Source organism: Sturnira hondurensis, unplaced genomic scaffold (genome assembly GCF_014824575.4).
Source record: "Sturnira hondurensis isolate 20B ecotype Veracruz unplaced genomic scaffold, ASM1482457v3 Scaffold0004136, whole genome shotgun sequence".
Lineage (NCBI taxonomy): Eukaryota > Metazoa > Chordata > Mammalia > Chiroptera > Phyllostomidae > Sturnira > Sturnira hondurensis.
Window position 1 is genome coordinate 9,620,787 of NW_028076767.1, and position 27,631 is coordinate 9,648,417.

The 27,631-nt window shown below is 42.0% G+C and overlaps 1 protein-coding gene across 3 annotated transcripts in view; it reads left to right on the top strand.

Annotated features, from left to right (window-relative positions):
* Positions 1-27,631, top strand: part of HECW2 (HECT, C2 and WW domain containing E3 ubiquitin protein ligase 2) — a 363,235-nt gene that overhangs the window by 187,794 nt on the left and 147,810 nt on the right. For 2 of the 3 annotated variants that reach the window (XM_037043720.1, XM_037043719.1), the window contains exon 3: positions 20,799-20,906. In XM_037043720.1, coding sequence (XP_036899615.1) covers positions 20,799-20,906 — 108 coding nt within the window. Of the gene's footprint in view, positions 1-8,232; positions 8,621-20,798; positions 20,907-27,631 lie in introns of those variants that run through there. The other variant, XM_037043721.1, reaches the window with a different exon arrangement.

Consider the following 27,631-nt stretch of genomic DNA (forward strand, 5'->3'; position numbering starts at 1 on the left):
TGAGACGGTAAAACTGCAAATCCTGATGAGAACAGTTTATAGTGGAAATGCTTGCGGACCCTTAAATAGAGCGTGGTAGGGAGGGGCGGGAGTGGACCCAGTTGTTACAGCTTGTTCCAGGAAGGGCGTTTGGATGGATGCCATCTGTTTTTCAAAGATGTCTTGTGATTTTGGTTTTATCTGCTTCACTTCACCTTCCCCAAAGTGATTGCCGAAACAAATGTATGGTCCAGTGAAAGGAATTAACATAGTTATAATTCCTTAGGTTTGTTGAAGAAAGTTTTTTTCACCAACGACATGACTTAAATATTAGTAAAAGTACTGAAGTTAATAGCAGCACAATTCATGATAGCCAAGAGTTGGAAGCAACCTAGATGCCCATCAGTAAATGACTGGATCAAAAAGCTATGGTACATTTACACAGTGGAATTCTATGCTGCAGAAAGGAAGAAGGAGCTCCTACCTTTTGCAACATCATGGATGGAGCTGGAGAACATTATGTTGAGCGAAATAAGCCAGGCAGTGAAAGACAAATACCATATGATCTCACCGTTAACAGGAATCTAAACAACAAAACAAACAAGCAAGCAAAATATGACCAATGACACTCAAATACGGAACAGACTGACAGGGTCCAGAGGGGAGAGGGGAGAGACTCATAGGGGAAAAGGGGAGGGACTCACATGAATAAGTATAAAGGACACATGGACAATAATTCAGGTGGGGGGCGGAAATGGGAGGGAGGTGGGGAGCACTGGGGGGACAGGGCAGGGAATATAAAACAGAAAACTGTACTTGAATAAGAATTAAATTTTTAAAAAAAGTACTGAAGTTAAGACCGGTTTAATCCTGTCAGATAGTCTAGATCTGGGTGACCCCAGAGGTCAGCTCCTCTAGCCCAGCTGCCTTCCTGGAGGACTGTCATTAATCTACTTAGTGTATTTGTCACCTAAATAAAATTCTAAAGAATGTCGCACAATGGTGCAACAATTTAGAGTCTTCCCTGCCAAGAACAATAACACCCATATCTGAGTGTCTACTGACTGTATGCGCTGTGCCAGGCACCGTCTGCTTGTGTGTGTAGTTCACAGTCCTGTCATACCTGTGCTGCCTGGTCAGTGTCATCCCTGTTTGTTGAGGAGGGAACGGAAGTCTAGGTTTAATCATTTTGTCAAGGTCACACAGCTAATGGGTGTCCGTTTTAGCTGCAAATCCAGTGCTATTCTATATTGTCTGCAAGTTGCTAGAGAATTCTCAGTCAAATAATTAACTAAATGTGAAAAATACCTTAAATTAGATTTTAAAATGTTAGGAAAACAATAAACACATTTAGTATATGACAGTTTATAGCTTTTAAGCATCATAGAATGAACTTGCATATTTCAAGTTTGACTTTTTTTCTCCTTTAGAAAAGGGACCAAATCATGTAGGGGGAACATGTTCACTTTTCTTCCATCCTGGCTAAGAGTACTGGGCACCTAGGAGGGCAGCTGCTATTACTGTGTCTTTGTCTGTTGTGTACAGATGCATGCCCCCAGGTTCTCTGCCCTCACCTTTTATAAACACCATATTTTGCTTGAAAGGAGAAGAGTTATTCTCAGCAGCACAGAGCGAAAGTCGCAACTACTAACCCCTACCAAGGGGTATGAGGACTTGATGCAGGAATTGGAAGAATATGTCTAGAATTTAACTGTAGTACTGTTTAGGATGCAGGTCTTTAATAAGAGAGGCAGTTATTATTTAGACTTTACAAGGAGGCAGGAAAACTGCAAAATGAAACCTGTGTCCCGTGTACTTCTGACTAGAATAATGTATTCTTCTTACTGTTGTCTTTGCCAGATATCATGAAAAGCGTGGATAGCTGATAGGGACCCAGCACTATGACCATTAACTGTCTGCTTTTAAAAAAGATTTTATTTATTTATTTATTTAATTTATTTTTAGAGAGAGTGGGGTAGGAGAGGGATAAGGAGAAGAGGAGAAACATTAATTGGTTGCCCATCACACATACCCAAAACGGGGAAGGGTCCACACCCCTGACTGGGAATCAAACTGACAACTTTTTATTTGTGGGACAAGGCTCAGCCAACTGAGCCACTCTGGTCAGGGCTAAACTACCTGCTTTTCTGAGAACAGCCTTAAACAATAGTTTCATGTCAGCAGAGATTCACAGGTAAGGGATCTATACCCGGTGTGCCCTACAGTGATAAAGTTCATCACTGAATCCTCGAATATTAAAAATCCAGTGTCTCTTTGAAAGTTGAAAGACACACATTTGTAATGAGTGAAACAAGTGCTTTTTAAAGCTGTTGAAAGTAAGCTCAGGAAATTGTACTAAAATGTTGTTCTAAGAGGTGGTACAGCTACAAGAAAGTTAGTTGGTTCACACATATATAAAAATAGATTGGTTTATTGCCGAGAGATTCAGACTGAGTTCTTGTGAGATGTTAAGGATGTTTGTTCAGACATTCATTCAATAATTCTTTCTGGCCCCTAACCTTTGGGATGAAATCACAGAAAGCCAGGTTCATTCCTGTCCTAGGCGAGGAGTCTTACTGGACAGGACCAAGCATGGCCAAAGTCTCTGGCTGGTGTCCACCAAAGCGCCTCGAATTACCATTCAGATCCATCATAGACACCAATCCTTTGTAAAACAGTATAAAAATCAATATTATTAGAAGAGTTGAATGTAATAAAAAACAATATCTCTAAGATAGAAGCCTACATTTTTGTTACTGGATTGAACAGATTATTTAAAACTACTCTGACAAATGTCTATACAAGTCTCCAAAGGCTTCTGCTTAGTTTCCGTCCTTGTCTCAGATCGCTAACGGCCAGTTCTTGGCCTAGCACAGGTCTGTGGCTCACGTTTGAGGAACACTGTTCTAGAATTAAATACAGATGGAAATTTTTTTCTCATGTGAGGATCCTTTCCTGTCTTCATTTGCCATGTATAATACTTGCTTGTCTTTCTGTTATACTCTTTTTTCCTAATGGATTGGAAATCATCACCATGAGAACTGTTAGGATAGGGAACGCCACAAAGGTACAAAGCTACGTGTCCCTTTTTGAGTTTTTGATAAAACAAATTTGCAAAATTGTATGTGACACTCACATCCACACGTACATTAACGTATGGCCTATCAGGTTTTGAGCTTGTAGGCCAGTGTCTCTTAGAGTGTGGTATAAGGGCCATCTGTATCAGAATGAGCTGGGGTAAGTGTTTAAACATGCAGACTCCTCGGACCCATCCTGTCCCTGCTGAATTGAAACTGCTGTGGTTTGCTCTACTGAGTGGGAATTTGAAACGTGTAAGTCTCGCCAGGTGATTCTAACGCACACAGTTGAGAGCCCTTCCTTCAGGTTTGGGAATCTGCACATTTGGTTCTGCATCACATACTACAGTAGTTATATCACAAATGCTGATTCTGTCCACTCATGTGAATACATTGGAGCCTCTGTACTTGTGTCAGCAGGGACCCCAGGATACAGGGTGGTTGCTGTCTCAGCCTTATGCAAAGCATTGTTGGTGGAAGGTCATGTTCTCATTGTACAGGCAGGAGCAGAGACCACACATAAACAAATAGGATTTTACCTCTTTCTCTATTGGCTTCCTTTTATTTTCAGAGCTTTACCTATTTAAAATCTATTCCTAAGGTCACCCTGCTTTATAATAGTATACTTTTGTCATAAAAATGGTATAGCTACAGAACCCATTAACCATGCAATTAAACAGTTATGAATTGAGTGATTGAGGTGGGATTGTCTATAAACCTCATTATTTCATTTAAAAGCTCTTTTCTTTACATTAACATGGGATTAATACAAAACTCATCGGTAAGGAAAAATATTACATTCTTACATGTTAGTAGGAAATTCATCCATCAGGACAAACATTATATTCTTAGAGCTTCCACATGTCTGTTAGTCAGAGAAAGGAGGTGCTGCTGTAGGTGGGTCTCCGGTTCTGCGTGGGAATTACTGAATTATGTTTGTACCTGTTGGTGTGCACCGTGCAGAGTTTGGCACCGTACGTCACCTGTGTGATTTGGTCTGTTAGATATGGAAAAGTAAGGGTCATTTATTCTTGAGATAAATGAAAGCAGTGGACCTCAATCCCTATATTTGGCTTGAATGGACATTAATAAAGGGATTTTCTTATGCACTGAAGATGAGAAAAATCAGTTCTCTGGGGACTTTACTCTCTTCCAAAGCATCATGAAAGTGTCCCAGATAAAACTGCAAAACTGTAACAAAGCAACATGTCCATATTACCTTGTACTGAGCTCAGACTTCACAAAAATGTCGCTGCTGTGAAATTGCCGCAGGCTCCTGGCAGATTGCCCTTTGCATTCTTCACCCTGGCCGCCGTCGATCAGGGCATTAGACCGCTCCGAACTGCCTTCGCGTCTTGGGGGTGACACCACCCTCAGCATTGCCGTGGGGATTCTATCAGTTAATGAAATACGGAGCACAGTTCTCGGCACTCGCTGAGTGGTAGGTAGTTATTGTTGGGGAAGTTGTAGATCAGTGAGAAATGTGCGGATGAGCTTTGACATCATACAGACTCCAGATTTGCAATTCAGCGAGTTTCTTGCTGTGTTATCTTGTGCAAGCACATTATTCAATCTTCATACTCCATAGCTTTCTTAATTTGTGAAGCAGGGATTATAATAACTGTGCCAGAGGGTTACTTTGAGAATTAAATAAGAGAATGGGACTGCACGCTTCCAGTGCCTGAAATATTGTAAGTTTTTAATAACAGACGATAGCCATTATTTTTTAAAATTTTATTTTTCTAATATTTTTATTACCATCTATTTCTCCTATACTGTCTTCCACCTGCACCCCGCCCTGCCACAGTCACCACACTGTTGTCTGTGTCCATGAGTTCTCTTTTAAAAAAAATTAAATTTGATCACCTACTACATTCTAAGTCAAATTTTTTAAAAACATATTTCATGGGCATATGTCTATTTGGTTTTAATTGGATGCCCTCCCCTTGATGTTTTAGCATCTGTCTCATTTTTCACATATTTTCAAAAACACGTTCTGATTTACACACAGACTGATGTGCATTTCCATGGGAAGACTCTGGGAATCTGAAAGCGCAGTGGTGATGAGAGACCAGCATTTGTCTGGCTTCTTTATGAACATGGTGTAGAAGGAAAAGCAGCCCCCAGATATTATGCCTGATAAGCAGACACTTGCTGCAAAACTTAAATAATGCACATGAGTGATGATGTCAGACTCAGAGGCTTGCAAAGTGCATAAACAAAAAGGAAATTCACAATGTGCTTTTCAGGAAAAGGATTGTTCCTTCCTGATGTACTAACCTTGATTCCGTTTTGTGATTTTGGTACCAGAATAAAGTGTTGAATTTTTCCATTGTCCATTTATATTGTAATCTAAGAATGATGTCTTTTCTCTTCTCTGCTTTACTCTTAATAAAGATTCTTTGAGCTTTGGGAATAAGCTGTTTCAGTTAAGTGATGTCTTTAATTTTCTATGATTAATCCTTTCAGCACCCACAAATCACTTACAATTTGAGTATCCTGGCTAGATCAATAGCTAAGAATGTTGAGAACTGTGATCATCAGTTGGGCTTCAGGAGACCTTATGGAGATGGGGAAAAGGAATGATTTCCATTCCTGTTTTTTGAGCCTCCCTTTCTCTCCCTGTTCATGGAGGCATAAAGTGTCTACTTTGTTCTTTACTGGCCTCTTGTCTCCCTTGTCCTCTGTGTTCTAGTCACACTGGCCTCCCTTCATTCTTTGTAAGTGTCAGGTTGCGTCCCCCCGTGTAACCCCTGCACAGCCATGGGGTGGTTTTTCTCTCCTCTTCCCTCCTCTCCCTACCTACCTCCTAGTCGTCCTTCAGAGCTTGGTCCACTCACTGATTCCTTGAGGAAGCTTTTTCTTGTTCTCTGGCCTGGATCAAGCCAGCAGCTAATCCATTTCCTTACAACAGTTTGTTCTTCCTTCGTAGCCTGTGTCATAATAGTAAGTAAAGTATTAGTTGTATATCTGTTGTCACTGAGTGTTTCTCTCTCTCTAAAACAGAAGCTCTGCAAGAAGAAGCAGGGGCCGTGTCTGTGCTGTTCACAGTGATCTCCCAGGGCCCAACACCATGTGATGTCATAGTGAGTGGAAATGCTATGTACGGTGTTACATGAATGCAAGATTAGTGTTAATGGGCTTCCCCATTTTGTTTGATGTTATTCATTTGCTTTTTGGCCTTTCTTCCCAGAGAAGTGTGGTTTTGGACAAAGGAAAATAGCATATGGTAGTTTCATAGTTTGATGCTGTGTTTCTCTGGCTGTACTTTCTCAAGCCAATGGGTTCCTGTGATTGAGAGGGTCCTGGCTGAATGACCTGTGTTTAAGAAATACCGTCCCCATGGAAGGGTGTGTGAGTGTGATGGCCTGAGTCTGAGTGCCAACATTTATCTAATCTAACTTCCTTTGCTTTACTCTGTAAGTTTCTTTCTTGATTAACTTGGAAATCTCATTCCATTATGACAATGGCTTGTGCTGTGGGAAACAGGCTTCTTTTACGTAGGAATATAGCCTGTTTGTTATAGACTATCACGGAAGCTTCAATGACACGTGGGTGGACCAGACCCTAGAGTTCAGCTGAAGTGGCATGTGTGGAAAACGTTATAATATTTGGAAGGGAAAGAATCATGGCTTGAGGGGCCAGAGTGGTGGGCCCCTCTGTGGGGCCTGGGAATGTGGAACTGAGTGGCGCTAACAGCCGCACCCTGACCAGAGTGTGTGAGTCTCTCTTCAGCCCCACGGAGGGTCTGGTGGTCCATAAGCAGGAAGTAAGCAAGAGGTCAAGACTGTACACTTTCTCTAAGGATGAAAACAGGGATGCTGACGTTGTTGAGGCATGCGTTGTGCATGGGCTGTTGGTATCTTTAGTGCCAGTGAACAGTCCTTTCTAGATTATTTTTCCCAATCTCGGAATGGCGACGGAGGCCACGGTGGGCCCACTGGCCACCTGTGAGTTAGTGAGGTCTCTGTCGTCTTCACAGTGTTGTTTGAGGGAGGCAGCACATTGTAAATGAATGTGGGCTTGGGTGTCATTCGGATCCAACTTTAAATCCTAGCTGTTGTCACTTCCTCATCTGTAACATGGGGCTAATAGCACTATTGACCTCAGCCTTAGAGCACAGTGACACTCATCGGAGAGTAAAGCATCTACTCTGTGTCCCTGATACATAGTAGGCATTTTGTATGTGCTTGCAATTATTACTGTTATTTGCTGGGACACTCCCAAAAATCTGCAGTGTTTTTTTCTAAGACTCAGTTGGGTTTGCAGTTCCAAAAGAGGCCAGAGGATGGAGCAGATCTGGAGTTCCAGTCTGTTCCAGAACCAGCCCAAAGCTCTGTGGCTCCTTGGAGCTTCATGGCAAACTATGTCTGGGGTTCAGGGGACTGGAGAGGAAATTGCAGCCACCAAATGTAGTGTGGAGCTCAAATCTGTCTGCCTTTCTGCATGGCAAAAGCATGTGACAAATGAAGACGTTTCATCTTGCTTTCCTGGAAGTTTGCTAGAAAGATAGGGTCTTACAGCCTTTGACTGCATTCGCCCTTGTCCACCAGCACTGAGAAATGGTAATGACTGCCCTGGGTGAGTCAGCAGATGTAGGAGTCCCCTTTCTCCATTGAAGGACAATGCATCTGAACCAGCGGCTCCCAGCCTCTTCTCAACGAAAGACAAGAGCACCAGCTAGATCAGTGATTGTATTTGTTTTTGCATTAAAAGTGAGATCTGCAAATAACTTCTGGGTTGATATGCACAACTTTGGCTTTTCATTAAAACTGCGTGATCATTGAAAAGGTTTTATTCCTTTATTACAGTTTGAATCACAAGTTTGCAAGCCCCATTCCGCATTGGTTAGGGTGCAGTAAGCCTATTTCAGTCACCTAAATGAATCAGTTGTATCTGATTAATCGAACTAATAAAAATTTTTTTAGAGTTCCCAGACAGTGGGCTCTCCATTCTGAGTAAATCAAACAAAAAGTTCCCGTCTTTGTGGTAACAGTTAGCTTGTTGACTTCAGCCCACTCTGTGTGTGTGTCCACACATACAACTCATTCTTTGGAATTCTCCCATGGAAAAGCAAAGGAAGGAAGCTGAGGGGAGGATGGGGTGATTGCATCCTGTACCCTTTTCAGGGGTGTGGCCACAACGGCCTCAGCTGAAGGGACACTGATAAGTTATGTTTTTTCACTTAGGATGCCTGAGCAATGATAAGTCGTGATGAAGGGCGGAAGTGACCCTCAGTGTTGTTCTTGGCGGGCCAGGAGTCTCCTGGTAGAGGTCTTTGCGAATCCCACGTAGTAGTTTATTTCTGGAGCTTTGGGGGAAGCGGAAGAGAAGCAGGAGCATCCGTGACGTGGCCCTGCTGAGCTCTCAGAGGCACGTCAGGGCTCCGGACCACCTTCCCTCCAGTCTGGCCATTCCTATGAATGACATTGCCTGTGGGGAGGCCGGGTCCATGACTTTGAGGAGAATGAACTGTGAACCTTCACGCCGCTTCCCAAACCTGATTTGACATGATGGAGTCTATCCTGGCAGACGCAGAGAGAAACTCTTTGGGATTGTGTGAGGTAAGGAAACAGAAAGTTCTGTGAAAGGATTGCTCTGTCTCTTGATTTCTGTGTTCAACTCTTGGGGGTTTACAGTTCTCGTTGCCTTTCTCTTTGCCAAGTTCTTAAATACGGTTCCCTCCCAGCTTGGTTTGGAGCAGCTGTTAACTTACTATGCAGTGCATTTATCAGATTTAGTCACTTGAGAGTCCGACACAGGAGATCAGTGCAGGGATTAAAATACATAAAACTTGCACAAATAAGTGTGTAATCCCCTTATTGTGAATTTGTAGAGTCCAACAGGTTTGAAAGGAATTACTGTACACAGGTTCTGTAAGAATACTTTGGAAAATGGCATTTGATTGAGTCTAAATAGATATCATGACAGGTTATCTGCTTCCAGAGTAATGTTCTTGCTGGATTTTAAAACTCTCCCCTTGGGGAATGAGATGTTAGAAGAAATTTACTTGTGATGTAATGTTTAGTGGACAGGTTACTCATAGCCACGTTCTAGAAGCTATTGATTTAACAGCAATTTTACAACAAAACTTTAACTCGAGAATAAAACCATGTATTTTTTAAAAGATTTTCTTGTGACCACTGTGGCAAACTGGCCCAGTTTTTTCATAGGCCCTCTAGACCTGGTTTAATTACTTGTTTAAAAACTGGAATGAATGCAGGGCAAAATTTCACTTCCATTTTAATCCTGTATGAATTAGTTTTTCAAATGAAAATTTTTATTTTTTGGCCATAAAATGCCAATTAAAGTTTCTCAAGGGGATTGGGAATCATTTTTAAATTGTCATGATCTGTTAGAATGCCAGTGGTACCTCATTGAGCAACATTGATACCTGCTCAGTTTAATGAAAACTGAGTTGAAGATTGAGTAAAGATTCAGGTGAGCAGTCTGATCTCTGGAAAGGTCATTTATCTTCTGATGAAAGCATTTTGGGGAAGGACCCGTAGAGAGTAGCCACTCCTGCAAAATTATTCTTTAGGATTAGTAACAGTGAATGGTCCAGAAAGGTTGTCCTCACATACTTCTGGAAAATTAATGTTTTCCAACCTAGTTGGATTAGTCCCAACACCAAGTGAGCTGCTGCAGCTCTCTGCCCTTATAATATGAGCTTATTAAGATCAAAGGGGTAATTTACCCCTAACCAAAGGAGGTTTTCGTGGTAAACATTATATTTTATAATGCTTGTATATTCCTCAGAATCTTCAGTTGTCACATGTCATGTAAAAGGAACATCTTTGAGGGATCTAGGGGTTGCTTTTAAACTTCACTTAGTATTAAAAGGGATTACCGTTGAGTGAGGGCTTGGAGTAGGTATGGTGTTTTAATTAAAGAAGAGGAGGGAGGATATCTAATCAAAACATGGTCATTCTGGCAACTTTTCACACACATGGTGCTGAGACAGTTGCCCAAGTTAAACAGTGTGTCAGAGTCCTGGTTTTATGGTATTGGGAGGTAAGGGCACTTCAGCCCGAGTCTTTATTAGGCCAGGCCTAACGCTCGTTGACAGAATTTTAAGCTTTGAGTAATTTTCTGCCCTGGCTGGTGTGGCTCAGTGGCTTCAGTTCTGGCCTGCAAACCAAAGGGTGGCCAGTTCGATTCCCAGTCAGGGCACATGCCTGGGTTGTGGGCCAGGTCCCTGGTTGGGGGTGTGCAAGAGGCAACCAGTCGATGTATCTCTCACACATCAATGTTTGTCTCCCTTTCTTCCCATCTCTCTAAAAATAAATAAATAAAATATTTTAAAGGCTATCAAAAAAAAGAGAAAAGCTTTGAGTAATTTTCCACCCAAGAACTGTCTGAGAGACAGAGCTGTGAGCGCGGTGACATCGTGAACCACTGCTGACTGTGCACCAAACTGCGCTTCTGTTGCCTGACCATGCGGCACCTTCGTTTGAGAAAGCACAGTCTCCAAAAACAGACACAGGCATGCTTTCGTTGCAATGTGTAAATGTTTATAACAAATTAGAACCAGATAAATTTATGTGAAATAAATTCAGAAAGTAAAAACTAACAAAATGAAGTTGAGGAATTGTGGTTTTGAGCATTAAAAAACTTAGCTGCCTTTGAAGAAAGGATGAAATGGACTGAACAATTTTAAAAACCCACATGGTTCGTTCCTATTATCTGCCAGTTCAGTGCTGTACCCTGTATTCCTCATAGCTTTCTGGGCTAATTCTGTCATCATTCTGGGCTAGATAATGAGATGGAGAATCTGCAGTTTGACTTGTCCAAGGTCACAAACCCAGTAAATGAGAGAAATAGAGTTTAAACTCAGGTCTGCTGTTTCTTGAAGTTCTGGGATCTTACCTAGCAGACAGCCTGGCGATATCATTTCCAAGCAGGGTCTTCCTTTCGTAAAACCTGTAATAAATGATATGTACTTTAAAACAAAAAACATACTTCTTAACAGGGGGTTTGTGTGGACGAAATGCCAGTGATATGTTAAATATGCTCCATTAAGTGTTTTGTGGCATTGTAAGTGATGGAGAATCGGAGCATTATATTTCGACTGATTGAGGTTGAGTGTGGGAAAGTTGGGCTTTCAGGAATTGTTTGAATGAAGAGAGGGAGAAGGGCAAGGTGGAGTTAGAGAGTGAAATTACAGGATGGTGGTTAGATTGGACAGAGCTTAGAGGTGGATGAGTCACCTCACAGGGTCGATACGCCAAAGGGCTGGAATTGGTGCGCAGCCTTTTGCACTGAGGGCGGATATTTATAGCTTCCGCAGCCCTGTCTGTGCAGGAAAGATGGATGCGGGAGGCGGGTCATGTTTAGGTTATGCTCCCGCTCTCGGTGCTGGGCCTGGGCACGATGCATTGTGAGCCGTCCTCTCTTGTCCTTGTACAGTCTACTCTGCAAGCAGCAGCCAGGGTGATATTTTTAAAATGCAGATCATGTCACTCCCTGCTTTAAAGTCTTCAGTGACTTTCCATGGTGGTCAGAGCACAATCCCTGTCCTTCCTCACGGTCTCTGTAGACAGCGGTGCAGTGCTGAGGAGCATGGTCTCTGTAGACAGCGCAGTGCAGTGCTGAGGAACACAGTCTCTGTAGATAGCGCAGTGCAGTGCTGAGGAGCACGGTCTCTGTAGACAGTGTGACACAGTGCTGAGGAGCATGGTCTCCGTAGACAGCGCAGTGGAGTGCTGAGGAGCATGGTCTCTGTAGAAAGCACAGTGCAGTGCTGAGGAGCACAGTCTCTGTAGACAGTGCAGCGCAGTGCTGAGGAGCACGGTCTCTGTAGACAGCACAGTGCAGTGCTGAGGAGCATGGTCTCTGTAGACAGCGCTGCACAGTGCTGAGGAGCACAGTCTCTGTAGACAGCACAGTGCAGTGCTGAGGAGCACGGTCTCCAGAGAAGGGCGGTCAGTGCTCACTCTGCACACCCTAGTTGCAGGAACTCGGGCAAATTTCTCAATTTCTCTGTTCCTTAGTTTCCCCATTGTTAAAAATCTGATAGTAGTACTCCAAAGGATTGTTAGTGGTTTCAGTGTGTTCATAATAGCAAAAAGTAGTAGGCTCTAGAGTGTTTGAGATTATTAAGGTCTTCAGGGTGGCCCTGCGCATCTCTGATCTCATCCTCTCCCTCATCTCTGCTTTGTTCACTCTGCTCCAGCTGCATCACTTTGTTCTGAAGAAAACAGTGGGCTTGTTGCTGTTTTCGGGTCTTTGCATTTTTTGTGTTTTGCCTTTTCCCGAGCTCCCCTGCAGAAAATGCTCCAGTTCCTTCAGGTCCCTGTGCAAATGTTCCCCCGACCAACCTGCGTGAAGCAGTACTCCCGCACCCACCCCAGCTCTCCTGGCTGCTTTTCTTCAAGCCATGCTATCCATACCTGACATTCCATTGTATTGACTGTACCTCCTGACATACACATTATTTTGTGTGCTTATTGGTCGATTTCCCCACTGGACCACATCTCCACGAGGACAGGGCCTTTGACTCTCCCATTCCCCCTGGAATCCCTGTCACTTAGAATGTGAGAGCAGTGCATGCTCGATACATATTTTTCTATTTAAAATATTTTATTTATTTATTTTTAGAGAGAAGGGAAGGCAGGAAGAAGAAGGAGAGAAACACCCATCCATTGCCTCTCACACACACCCAACTGGAGACCTGGCCTGCAACTCAGGTGTATGCCCTTACCAGGAATCAAACTGGCAACCTCTTTGTTCACAGGCCTAGGCTCAATCCACTGAGCCACAGCAGCCAGGGCCCAATAAATATTTGTTGAATTAATTTTTTTAATATTGTATTTATTTGTCTTTAGAGTGGAAGGGAAGGAGGGAGGAAGAGAAACATCAATGTATGGTTGCTTCTCGTGCACCCCCTGCCGGGAACTGGCCCCTGCCAGGAACTGGCGTGAAACCCAGGCATGTGCCCTGATGTTGAATTAATTTTAATACATTTTGTTTTCTCCATCAGTTTTAGAATTGGTTTTCTTTCCATCTTTAGGCCTTACACTGTTCCTTCTAATTCTTGTTAGCCTGTCATCACCTTGCCCCAAATGAAGGACCTTGAGAAAACGATCATTAGCTTTTCTCGTGAAAGTTATTTAGCGATAGGGAGCCTCATTCTAACTTGTCATCCTTGGGACACAGATGAGATAGAAGCATTTTAGTGTCACTGTTATTGCTGATTGGCCTAATGTTGGATTTTGTGCTGAGGTGTTTACCAAGCGACCGAATGCTGGCCATATTTGACCCTTTGAAAGATGTCGGGTGACATTCTCATCATAAATGTGTAATTGCTGGAGGGAAATTGCCATGCAAACCATGATGGGGAGAATTAGTACTGACAGCAATATGTACTTCAAAGAGACTGAAGAATTTTATAAAGACCACATAACTCATGCCAATAGTTTTATCATGAAATTGGATAAAACAATTACGGATTGCATGTTCTGTTTTTACAATGATATTTATTATAAATTATTACAATAACAGAATAAAAATAGATTTCTTGTTTGATATAAGTAAGCTTTATTTAGTAATTTATCCATTCAAAGTGTTATCAGAGACTTTGCATTTTCTATATTTTATGTAGGAAAATATTCAGTTGGGGAAAAAATAAATCTTAATTTAGAAATCCTCTGAAAGCCTTTGTTAAAAAATAATCTGTTTAAGATGCTTCAAAAGACTTTACTGAAACTGGTCATGTGATCTTAGGTAAGCCAATTCATCTTTTTGTGCATTGGTGTGACCGACTGTAAGATATAATCAGAGTTGAAAGCCAGTTCAGCATAGTGGTGTGATTGAATGAAGTTAAGTTGAAATTTTTGCCACAAAGACTAAGAGTTTAAATAAACAGCTTTTGTTAAATTAGCCTAGTGAAGCTTACCATAGAATCTGCAATATTCCCCTTGTTTTTCTTTATTCTGAACAAGATGGAAATCTCTTAAAAGGCTTTATGCATTCCTTGGCATGAATTTTATTTCTCTTTTGTATATTTTAAAAACACAATACTAATATTCAGTTAATGTCACATAATCAAAAGGAGACTTTAGGATATCTTTCAGCCTCACCTGAGCATCTACTGTGTGCCAGATATTGTTTTAGTCTCTTGAGATATATCAGTGCACAGAACAAAATTCTTGTCTTCTTGGAGTTTACATTTTAAAGAGGAAGACAGTCAATGTGCAAAAAGTATATGTAGATTGTATAGTATGTTAGATGGTGAGAGGGTTATAGAAAAGAAATTGAGCAGAATAGGGTGGTCCAGGAATGCTAGAGTAGTTACAGTTTTAAATGGGAGCAGTCAGGGTAGAGTTCTTTGAGAAGGTGTGCAAGCAAACAGCAAGAGCATTGGAGGGAGGACTGAGCCACAAGGATGTAAGCGGGGAATTACCAGGCAAACGGACCGGGAGGCAGAATCCTGGCCATACTTTGAGGACATGTAAAGGAGGAAAAAAAATTTTCCTCTCTCGTCCTAAGGTCAGGGGCTGGGCCTGCAAATCAGACTGATTTGAGACAGATTAACAGAAGAAAAAACATACAAATTTCATTAGATGCCACATTTTAATTTCTTTGTGCGTGGAAATGAAATGAGGACTGAATCATGGAAATGAAATGAGGACTGAGAGACGTGATTAGTCTCAGGAGCTGATACACCATTTAAAGAAAAGACGATGGATTGTGGAGAAGTAATAGACAAAGGAAGGGGGTTTGGGCTTCTAGGGGTGGTCAACTGTGGGAAGGCACAAATGTCCCCAAGGCCAAATTTCATAGACTTGTCACAAGTTCTTCTTAGCCGCTGTTGGTTGGTCTGTCCTGTAATGTGCTGGTGTCTTTTTCTCCCATCTCTGGCACATTGTAATCGTCAAATGCTTCTGGTATCTATAAGAAAATTGCTGCTCGGGTGGCTCCGAAGTCGCAGTCACCAGTGGGTGCCCTCTCAGCTGGGGGCGTGGGGCTGTGATTGAGATCCCCACACTGGTCCGGCACTCACACTGTCCACCCAGAGAGGGCTTCGGGGTGTGGGACTGGAGGTCTGGGCAGATCGGGTTAAAAACTAGTTAAAAAACTAAAAATTTGTTAAAAACAAATTTTCAGCTTCATTTAAAAGTTTGTCAGTGACTCTTACAGCACTAAGATTGGTGCTCTGTTTGGTACCATCACTGGTAAAGACTCACCCCTCCCCCACAAAGTAGTTCCCATCTCAAAGTCATGGTCAGAGTTTTCTTCTCGAATCACAGTGGTATTCCATAATCTGCCTAGTACATGCTGATAAATTTGCAAAATTTTGACAGTCAAGTGGTCTCTGTGAAGGCGTGTACTTTGCCCAGGTGTAGAATGATCATTTGGATTGAAATTGTAGCTTAGTGTCCATCTCCAAAACCCGAATCCCAGACAGGGCGCATAATTTCTGAGTGTAGCCAGAATAAAGCCAGGCCCCTTTTCAATCTCAGAACATAGTTATGTACAGTTTGCATCCAAAAAATAATTTAAGATCAATTTAGGTATTTATGCCATTTTGGAGAAAATGTAGAGAGGGATTATTTTAAAGCCAAAAAAAATTTGCGGGCATTATTTTTTTATGCCCCTTTTGCACAGTCTGTCTCATGGTATCTTTCTCACAAAAGTTCTCACCTTTTCCCAGCTCCCTGGGTTATTGATAGAAGAGTGAGGGCTTTGAATAGGTTTTTAAAAATTCCTATTTTATGTCCAGTAGTGTACATAGTTTTTGCAAATGTTAATATAGACTTTGAAACATCTCCAAATCCAAATTTTTTTGGATGTGTTTGTTATGTCTGGGCATGTCCCCTGTATATTTTTTTTACCTTAAAAGCCAATTTAAGGACATTTTCTTGAGTCTAAAAATCATATGCAAGAGAAAATTACTCTCTTAAAGGTACTTTTCACACTGATTTTTGTGTATGGAATATTATGGGAAAGGAAGACTTTGAAAAAATTAAAAGACTCTATGTTTATATTATTTTAGCTTTTTGTGATACTTAAAAAGAATTCATTTAGTTTTTTAAAATGGTTTATAATCACATTATTGATTAATATAATTAATCCTACTTCTCTGAGGAAGAAAAGAGTTATGTCCTGGGGCTCAGACAACGATAGAAACTTTAACCATTGAATTCAGCTCTAAATATGGCCACTTGTTTGCTGTTTCTGATGAGCTGATGACATTCATGGATCCCCGCCCCTGAAAAAATGAACACTGGGAGGTAACGCAGTATGTCTTTGGAAGAGAAGTGAAGGAATGGATGGGACCTCTTACTGACTGGCTGGCCTGTGTTGATCTCCCAAAGGGTATCTCCTTATGCATCTCCCAGAGACATTTCAAACTTGACTGATAGACATTTTAATTACCCATGGCCATGGGAGCACGAACTATTCTTCCTCTGTTCCCCTTCAACACTTTGCAAGGTGTGCACACCTCTGTCATAGCACTTTTTACATTGGACTGCACTTTATGTGCCGCCGGTCTTCCCCTGCACTGTCAACTCCACAGGGCAGGAAATGGGTGCTCTTGCTCTTCATAGGAGGCAGTCAGTAAAAGCCTTTCACCTGAAGGGAGGGAGGGAGGAACAAAGGAACAAGCTAACAAATGAAACGGAGAGTAGTCAAAGAGACATACGTGGTCCAGAACATGGCTTAACTGCTCGATTTCCCTGAAAATAGCCATGAACAGAATTTTTCCGTGGGTGGTGTTTGTAGTACCTGTATCAGAATCACCTGGTTGGGGGGCCAAAACTCAGATTCCTGCATGCTCACTCAAACCTACTGAATCAGAGTCTCTGGAAGAGAGGACAGGACTCAGCGTTTGGAAGAAGGCCCCAGGACATTCACTGGGAACAATGGAGTTGGGCCGTCACTGTCCCGGAGGCTGAGTTAGCCAAAGGGGAAGGCAGCCAGCGGGGCTGTGTGACCTCCCGAATGCGCAGGAGGTGTTGTTAAATCTGCTTACGTAAAAATCTGTCTGAGACTCCAGTGTGTTCCTCCTAAAAATCGTGTGGTTTTCATCAAGGAAAGGGGGTGTGTTCCTCATGTAATTAACTAGATCTGAGAAAATTCTCTGAGCCACTCTGTAGTTAATAGAAGAGAGTTACTGTGTGTACTGTGGTCTTTTATCTCTTCCCCTTTATTTCCTGGGTCTAAACACTATATTTGTTTCTCCCTTGGAGAAGCAGACTTAACACAAGTCATTTCAGTGTTAATAACATAATTAATTAGAATAACCCTAAAGAGTAATTTTTAAGCATAGCCAATGAAATCATTTTGGAAAATATCATGGATTGCTAAAATAAGGCAAGAGTAGAGATTTTCAGAAGTTTTCTTGATCATTTTCTGTCACTAATCAAAAACAAATAGATATGAAAATTGCCTTAGAAGGATTTTAGAGCTTTTTTGGTGTGTGCTTTGTTTTTCTATTTTAGAGAAAATGTACTGCCAACTAGACTTGTAAAACAACAAAGAGACATCAGTGGACAAGCTTTATATAAACCCTACCAAACAAAATTAGATTTGGAGAAAGTTTTCAGGAACATGAATTAAACATCTCCAGTGTTTCTTTCTGTGATTACATTTCAGCCAGAGAGTAACCTAAGTATGTAGAATATACACATCTATAATATCGACTCTAACTGTAAAACAGATACTTTAATCCCGGTAGGAAGGGACATAAAGGAAGGTGATAGTCAAAGAGCAAAAGCAAAGGTAAAACCAGGAAAATATGCCTCATGGTAGCTGACCTGTTTCGAGGTTGAGAGGAAGAAGCTAAAGGTCAAAGTGAGAGAAGGTGACTGATGCGGGGATGGGGTCAAGGGCACCATCGCTGTAATGAGACCTGGGCAAAAGGGCAAGACCTCAGCCTAGGTATGGAAAAGATGGCAGGTGGTTGGGAGATGGAGAAACTCAGGAGATGAGGCCTCATGCCTTCCAGGTTCGGGTGGTACCCTGTTCCATGTGAGAGGGTGGCAATGAGGTAGGGATGTGAGGACGGCGCAACAGATCAGCATAGTTAAGAGAAATGGGGAAAGGAAAAGACCAACTGTAAGTGGAACAATTGGTAATTGGTTTTAAAGACTAATGATATTTCTTTGATCTATGAGAAACTTTATTCAGTTAAAGGAAGAAATAGGTTTATGATTACATTTATATCATCCTTGTAGGGGAATTTATTTTTTAACTTTTTTATTGTTGTTTAAGTACAGTTATCTCTATTTACCCACTACTCTCCCCCCAACCCCAGCCATCCCCACCTCCCACCCTTGATCCTACCCCGCTCTGGTTTGGTGCATGTGTCCTTTATACATGTTCCTGAAAAACCTTTCTTTGGTGTACATTTTATACTCAGTTATTTTTTCTTGTTTGGAGTAGGGACATTTTTGAAAGACTGATTTACCTAATGTAGGTGTTCACTGGGGGTAGAGGAAAAACAACTCCTACAGTCTGGGAAAAATATTCTGTGCTTGAATATCTGTGAAAAAGCGATCTGAGCAGAAAAATGATGTCACTGGAAGCGAGTTCCTGGGCCAGCCTAGGACTGACTGCAACCTAAATGAAGGCGTTAACCTACTTAAAGAAAAAAGTTTTCACCCGAAGGACCAATTACAGTTGGTCTTCTTCTCTGTCAGAAGTCTCTGGAGAACATGTAAAGGTTGAGTTGGGCCTCAGGCATCACTTCTGTCTGGAGCTCAGTCTCCTCCTCCCATCACTACCCCCTCGTTCTGGTTCTGCTCCTCTGTGGCCCATCTTCCCAAGGTGGTTATGTCAGAAGTGTGTACTTAGTCTTGCTTCACTGAGTGCTGGCGTCGGGTGGGGGGGGGAGAGTTCAGTAATATCGGAAATGCAAACCATTTTACAGTGAGGTCACCATTAACAAGTACAGTGTTGTCACTGTTCATCTTTTTCATCATGATCTTAGTGCTTGTTCCTTAAAATGAGATTTGATGCTGCCTCTTCTTTCCTGAGGCCTCAAGATGAAAATTTCCCATGTGCATAACCACATTTTTTAGAAAAAAAAAGCATTTTGAATAGCTGGACACCTTCTACTCATGTGCTTATATTCTGTTGCACTGTCTTCACCTCCCCTAACTTCCCCTCTTGCTTGGAGCAGGGTACCATCCACTCATGCCCATGAGGTCCAGCTTTCAGTGTCTTCCAAGTGGGCAGCAACTAATAAAGCACATTTATTTGTGAAAACTCGAGAGTCCCTCTCCCCATGTAAGTGAGAAGGATCTGCTCCAAGGAGCCTCAAGACCAGCAGCCACAGGACACCTTTCAAATGTGGCTTTCGGCAGTTGCCTGAGTGCCGTCTAAATGTCAGCATTGTGTCCGTGTTTGGTGGTGGAGTTGTGCCCTTGTGCTGTTTGTTCAGGTGTAGACGTGATGCCACAAATGGCTTAGCCTTTCCTTCTGTGATGAACAGAGGCTGCTGCTTGGGCTTGTGCAAAAAGAGGCTTTGACTTGTGCTGAATGCAAATCACATGGCAGGACTGTTCTTCCCTAAGTTCTGTGGCTCATCAATGTGAGGAAGCCAGTGGGCCACAGGGCAATGGCGGACCGAAGTCCCTTGTAGCTGGGTTACCTGACCCCTCAGGTGTTTTTTCTTCTAATGCTCAAAAGAGGGGAGGGTTTTCCTCTCAGACCTATTCCCTTGGGCTCCGGACCTTTTTTCTAACTTTCCGTTTTAGCGTAGCTCTTTGCCCTGTCTGGTTGATTTTTGCTCTCAGTTAAAGTGTATCCCTAAGCATTCCTCTTGGGAAAGGGGTTTGGTGAAACAAATGAGGTACATTCGATTTTAAGAGCCAGTGTCACCATATGCATTTTTGTAAACCTATGAAACTCTGAATGGTCTCCTTTTCTTGTTTTCAGATTTACTTCCTATTCTAGGGCTCTAGGGACAGAGGTTCAAACTAGCGAGATGTGAGCAAGATATATAGAATATGAATTCCTTCAGCCTTCAGGTTGGGGGGCAGAGCCTGGGCGACCAGAGCATCCCTGCCTGTCATCTGAAGTTGTGTCTCTTCCATTCACCCCAGTGTGCCCACAGATGTCCCCACTTTCTGTGTGTCATCAGGTCCAATGGCTTGGAAAATGCTACTTTCAGGCCTATTCTTTGGATCCATCCTTTCCATCCTTCTTCCCTGCAGAAGTGTAAATGCTGTCTCTTTCCCTTTTTTAAATCAGCTCAAGGCCTACTGCCTTTGTCATTTGGCGATTTTCCTGGCAGACCTGATGACCGGGGCTCTGCTCATGGTGAACCTGGACTGTGTCTTGACTCAGTTTTGTAGCTTAGCGTCCCTTTTAGTGCCTGATCTTCGGGTCTGTTATGTGCTCCCAGCTCTGCTGTTCCTTTCCTTCTCACAAAGGGTCTTACAGATGGGAGCTCAACACCTCTCTTCCAGGTCAGCCCATCTCTGAGGCTGCAGCAGCTGCACCCTTGGTTCCTTTTAGTTTTTTGTGCTTTGGCAACAGTGAGCAACCTGGCCTGGCCCAAAGATGCTGTCGCTTTCCCTGCCCCGCCCCGCACTGCTCCCCAGTTCTGCCTTACAAATGCAGGGGTAGAAGTCCAGGATAATAATCTGCAGGGCATAGTATTACTACTAGTGTGCACTAATATTTCCCCTTTATCCTCTTTCTATTTATCTTAGAATTTCCAATAGTCTTTGGGCTAAGAAACGACAAAGAGGTTGCAATTAAGCTGAAAAGTATTTCTGTTTTTTTCAGATGAGAATTCTCCAGCCAACTTCTGGGATTCTAAAAACAGGGGTGTGACTGGCACACAAAAAGGGCAGATTGTGTGGAGAATTGAGCCTGGGCCCTATTTCATGGAACGTAAGTAATGGAGTGTGAAGTGCAAGTGTGAAGTGCAAGTTTGTTACTCACGTTGTATAAATAGGCGGAGCTCCGTGGGGCCTCTTCTGAGTCTTATTTAAGAATTTTTCAGCTCTGATGGATTTATGCCATATAACCCCAAACTGGAAAATATATTGTTTTAGAAAATGCTCATGAGAGAATGTTCATGTATTTTGAAAAAAGTGTGTGTATGTGTATGTGTATCATAAGAATGTATAATACATAAACTGCATGTGGCTACTTTGATGCTTCACACATTTTACCTACATTTGTCGTTAATATTTAATTACTAATATTTATTTTAGGGAGCAGAGAGAATGGTTCAAGATTTACGTTAAATTTAAGAATTTAATTGAAAAATTTTGTTCACTAACCTCACTACTATTTTTCCCATTAGCGGAATAAGTTTTGCATTTGGGTCCTGGTTTTTGCAGGTGTAGGTAAGACAGTCTGGGACTGCTGCAGAAGCCAGTTTACTAGGAACCAGAAATTGGCTGCAGATAATCCAGATATCACCCAGTTAGCTGATGTTACAAATTCTTTGATACAGTACATGGTTCACAGAAATATCTCATCTCTTTTTATTTTGGATGAAGGGGAGTATTTATATTCGATGCTAATATTATTCAGAATATGGTAAATAACGTATTTTTTGGACCATAAGACTCACACCACCTTCCAGTTTGGGAGGAGTAATGGTTGTTAATGCTGCTGTTGAGTTCTCTTTACATTTACAGTGGTGAAATATTAGTTTATTTATGTTATTAAATATTTTACCACGTTTTGCTTCGAAAATTTTTTTTTCTGTTTTCCTCCTCTAAAACCTGGGTGCATCTTATGGTCCGAAAAATATTGTACATTTTTGTCAAGTAGCTAGACACATGACTAAATAAGTGATTTACTGGTTGATCCAGGTTAACTTCCACATTTACAGAATCTTTCATGTAGAAATTTTCTGAGATATTTATCTCTGTATAAGAATTAAGTTTTCTATATGCAAGGGATTTAATGTAAGAGAGTGTGTGGATGCTAGTTACAAATATTATACTTATTACAGCTTAAAATATAAAATAAGGTTGCTATTTTATTAAATAGCAACCTGATGTAAGCATATTATTATTAAAGCATACAAAACTTCTGTAATATAAAAGGTTATTCAAAAGATTAACACCTATTGCTTTGAATTACCATTGAAGGCATCAGATTATTTCTTCCACATTTTTACTGGTAGGTCAGCATTCTGTAGCTTTCTCTAATCCCGTTTCTGCCCCTTAAGGAATGTCTTCTCTTCAGTTCAGTTTCTGGCCAGCTTGTCTCTTTGCAAGAGACAATGGAATGCAGTTTTTAAGGGAAAATGCTCATGCTATCAGGGGCAGCACAGTCCCTAGTGTAGCGTGTAGGAAAAGTGTCTGGAAGGATATTTGCCAAAATGGAAGCAGGGTTGTTTCCGCGAGGTGAGATTCTGGGTGATTCGTTTTTCTTGCCTATTCCTACTTTACTTTACAGCATTGGCCTAGCTGGCATCACTGTGTAAATATCAGAAACATAAGTGATGAAAGGACGTGGGGAAATGGAATGGAAAACACCAAGTGCACTATTCCTGTGATTCCTCCTTTGAAAGGGTCCCAGGGTTTAGCTGAGAAATACTGCCAGCTGAACTCCAGGGGAAAGAGTAAAACAGCCTTCTTATTTGCTCCAAAATGCTGAAGACGGCTAGGAATGATTGCCCCTAGAGGGAGTGTGCAGGTCCGTATTATGGGCTTATGTGAACGCCTGAGAAGAAGTCAGTATCTTGTGCTACGCTAATTTGGAACACTGTGTGGGGTGGGGAACCCATTTACAGGGTACCTCACTTTGTGCGATCGGTTTTCTCTCTCCCTTCTCCCTTCAGAAGTCTTAGACTTGGGTTCATGATGCCCTGGCTGAGTAGGGGATAGTAAATATTTCTGTCTCAACAAAGGCTTTTCTTTCCCCATCAGTTTAGTATTAACAGAAATGGGCTTGACATTGAAGGTAGGAATTGGAAATGAAGAAAAGAGTAGGGTTTCTTTTTCTTTTTCTCCTCTAATGTAGCATTTCCACCACAGTTCTTCCTACACAAAGTTGGGGGTATTGTGCTGTGTAAGTGTCAAACTGGAAATATTCAGTAGTGTATTTTTTAAGGACTGAGAAGAGTTATATAAGTTAATGCCCTGGGCAGTGTACAGGAATTACAGACCGTTTTGGCTTCATAAGCTCATCTTCGTTAATCAGATGAGACCTCCCCCAACACATGTCTCTATCCTTTCAATATCCATTCAATGTGAAAACCTCAGCTGGTGTTGATGTCACTGCTTAGAAGTGTAGTTCATGTCTTTCAGACATTTTTTACCCCATGTCTGAGGAGAGCAGACCTAAGGGGACTTCACAGCATATTGAAGTTTCACTTGAATTTCTGAGCTCATGGTGTGTAACTTGAAAAATCAGGGGCTGGGAGTTACTGGGTGTGTTAGACAGCTTCTGTGTTTTCCACCTCTGATCTCGAAAACGTATGACGTTTAAAAACATTTGCTTTTATCTTCACACAGAAAATTCATCTTTAGCTCATCAGAAGTCCAGGTGAAGTAAAATTCTCTGAAAATTGACCTCAATTCATCGGTAAACCTAGATTTGAGCGCTAAGCTATTTCTGAATGTAGAGATGGCTTCAGTTTGTCTGGATAAACCCCTAAAGGAGGCAGGTAGCCCAGACTTATGTTATTACAGGGCCTGCTTGAATGAATTTGAAGGAGAAAGATTGGTTTAATTTGGAGTAGGTGACCTTCCTAGACACTGGAGTGGAGGATCACTTTCATCTGCACTTGTCATAGGCTGTCAGATGGTCCTCAGATGGACCAATACTTGCAGAAACTGAATTGGTCATCTGTGCATTCTTGAGCTTTGAAATGTAAGAAGTTTCAAAAGTTGTCTTGGCATGCCAGGATGTTTATTTCTATAGTCTTCTGTAGACCATAGTCATTCATTCATTCACTCATTCATTCATTCAGACCTGCTTTCTCTCTTTCCTTCATTCTTTCTGTTGGTTCTGTCCATCTCTGTGTGGAGAATCCATTCCTGGGTTCATGGGATCATTCATTGCTCCTTAGTCCATATCTTCCATCTCCCCTGCCTGTGAACACAGCTGGCCCTGTGAGCAGTGAGCTTCTCCCTTACCTGATGCTCAGTCACCATGCCTGCACTTGCTTTTACTCATCCTTGTATCTGTTCCTCTTGCAGTTAGAGGTTAAAATTGTAGCGAAAATAGAAGCATGGCCTCACGTTCCCCTTTCCACCCTTTTGAGTATTCTTTCCAGTAACCTTTTTGAAGCTAAAATGTTAAAGAACATCAATCAAAATGCTACTCCTCTTTTACTTCGAGGGGATGTTGTTTAATTACACATTTTAAAATCTTGACTTATATCCTAAAACACTAAATAATATTTGAAATGAAAGCTGCCACTCAGCATGGAACAGTCCTATATTTTAGAGGCAGGGATTTTTGCTGGTATCCTGCTGAAGGAGTCGTCGGTTTCAGTCCAGGTGCACACAGCTGTCTGTCTTTCTGTCTCTAGCCTGTGTGTTTGTTTTGGTAGTGGGTGATCTGTGTAAAACCCTCTGCTTTGCACCTAGCCGTAAGCCTGATGGAGCTGTGAGCCCTGCAGTGTTCTGGGTGATAGGTCCGCCCACAAAATCTGCTTTGTGCAATTCAGAGTAAATTTATCTTACAATTTTCGAGATCCTAACGTATCACCGGAGTTAAGAGATTTTTGTTATAACAGTGAATAAAATAACACCCCAATGGGTCAGCTGGCAAAGTTGGCCTGGCTATCAATATCCTACAAATAAAAATAAGCAGTCACTTTTTTTTCTTTTATAGCCTTGCTGACTATTTAGAGGAGATGGCATCCTACCTTGAGTTGGGGGAAGATGTCTTATAAAAATGCACTTGTCCTTATTGAGAAATGAGCTGCTCACTTGCTAACCATTGATTCAGTCTTTGAGGTACTGCTGCAGGGAGAGTCAGACTGCTGGTCACTGGCATTTAGAGGGTGACACTAATGAGCTCATGCCTGCAGAATTCAGTATGTCACCGAGCTTGTTCTCTGGCAGTCCTTGTGCACTTGGCTTAGCTTTGGTCTTGCAGAGTACATGCTACTGGTCTTGGAAGGAAGCAAGTGGGAGAGTAAGGTTTGCCCAGATCTGTATAGCTACTACTATTTCAGTAATAATCACAAATCTGTGCTGGTGTTCAGGAAGGTCACTTATGGCTGTTTCCAGGGAAGTGAAGTAATGATAAAGCTAGAATTCCTGCGAGGGTCATCTTGCCAGTCCTCAAAGCCAGCATGCTCTTCTGCTTCCACGCTTTGGCTGCTCCCCTCTCCTAGCCTTCTCTGCCCCCACTTTTCTCATTCGTAGGTTGGAGTCCCGAGCTGTTTGTTCTGGGAGCCTTTCTGACTCCGCTGTGCCCTTACCCCTCTTCTCTGTGGTCTTCACAGTGTTCTACCTGGCAACTTGCCTTTTCACTGCTTGTCTTCTGTCTTTTGTCAGGCCCGTGCTTGTCATCCCAGCAGCTATTCTGTAAATCACCTACTAAACCAGAAACCTTTCCCTGATTGTCTGGACCCTCTGGTGTCGAGCTGGGCCTGTGTTGTGATGGGCACATGGTAAAATCTTTTGCTTGGCAGTGCCGACTACATTTTGAATCACTGCTTAGTGATCCATGTTCATAATGGAAAGACTCAGTATTTTACTTCATGACAGACTTCGTTTTTAGTATTTCACCATGGATAGGAAATATCCAGCAGTATAAATCCCTAAAGGAGGATTTTTCTTTAATCATTATATTTTTTTCTCTTAAAACAATAAACTGAGTACTCTGTCGGAGGTGATTTGATGCAGTCAGGAGAGTCCGTGGGAGGTGAACTTCCTGGGAAAGCACATTTAGTTCGCCCCATTTGGGTAATCCAGGTGACTCAGTTGGGAGCCGCTCCTGTAGGCTGCCACTGTCCCTGGGGCCTGCCCATCAGTATCATTGCTTATATTGAATGACACCTTGGGGAAAAGGCACTTGCATGACACTTCAGTGACTCGGGTGCTCTGTATACAGAGAAATTCCAGTGTCTGTGTGACTTGTCTTTGACACTTTCTGACTTTATGGTCTTTGAAATTGTAGCTACTTTCCAAAATCAATAAGTGGCATTTGTATTACTCTTTCTCAAGTTCAAATTATATTTATATGTATATAATATATAGTGTGTATTATATATAATCTGAACTTGATATGTATATATAAATATACATACTTGTGAATATGTATTTACATCTGTATCTGTATTTGTTTCTGTATCTGTACCTGTGTCTATCTAGTCACATAGATATACAAGAGGTCTGTTGGGAACAGGTCCAGCCATTATTACTTCAGTGAGGCCAGTTTGCATGACATTGAGATAACCTGGCAGCCAAGGAGAGTGGATTGGAATGCACATATGTGAACAATGATAACTTTACTATACTAGTCAGTGGGGTGGTAGACACCATTGAGTTAGCAGGTGTACTGTGTGGTTGTTGCATTCAAAATGACTGAGTCAGTAGAGCAATGAATTGCATCAAATTTTGTGTTAAGCTTGAACATTCTTCCATGGAAACTATTCATGTGATTCATGAGGCTTTCAGGGATGATACAATAAGTGCAGCACAAATAAAAGTGTGGCACAAATGTTTCAAAGATGGTTGAGAATCTGTTGAAAGTGATCCACGTTCTGGAAGCCCTGCAACAAGCAGGACCCCTGAGAATGTTGAATGTGTACAGGCTGCAGTCAATAAAGATTGGCAACTGACAGTGTGAGAACCAGAAGCTGATCTGGGAGTTTTAAAAATGCTGTGCCTGAGATTTTGACGCGGGCTCTTGGCGTGAAATATGTCATGGCAAAATTCCTTCCCCTGCCAGAGCATACTACAGTTGCTAATGACTTGATTCAAACCACTACCAGGAACTAGATTTCCTCAGGAAAGCCAGAACTGTGAAGGGGACTGAGGTGTCATTGTCCTAGGTCCAATGTTTCTTGTACCTTCTTCCATACAGGTCTCCATTTTTCATAGTGCATGGCTGGATACTTTCTGGACAGGCCTGTACATACCAGTGGTTACTAACTTTGATCGCGGTGCAGTGGCCGTGTGAAGATTCTCAGGCCCTAGCACTGCGTAGTCTGCCCTCGTATTTTTTCACACTTGTTAAACTCTATTTCCATGGGCAGCGGCAGTCAGTCTGTATTGTAGAGGTTAGGAGTGAAGGCTTTGCTGTCAGACAGATTGGTTTGAGTCCTGGCTCTGTCCTTTCCTGTTTGTTTGACCTTTGGCACACCTCAGCGCTTCATCTGCAACATGGGGACACGAGTGTCTGCCTCCCAAAGTTGATTCGAGGGTTGAGCACTGTGTCTGGTGTATTGTGGAGCATGTCAATAAATGGCAGCTGGTGTTAATCTTATGTCTACTCTACTTATATTTCGGCATGTTTGTGCATTATTTTTTAATATACCTGACACTGTTGTTATGCAGTTCCATAGATATATATGAAATGGTATGATCAGTCTGTTGCCTCTAATTGGAAAAGAAGGGACCATTCAAACGGTGGTGAGTAGGATTTTCTGAGAGGTGGCGTGGCGAGTTTCCTCAGCTGATTCCTAGATA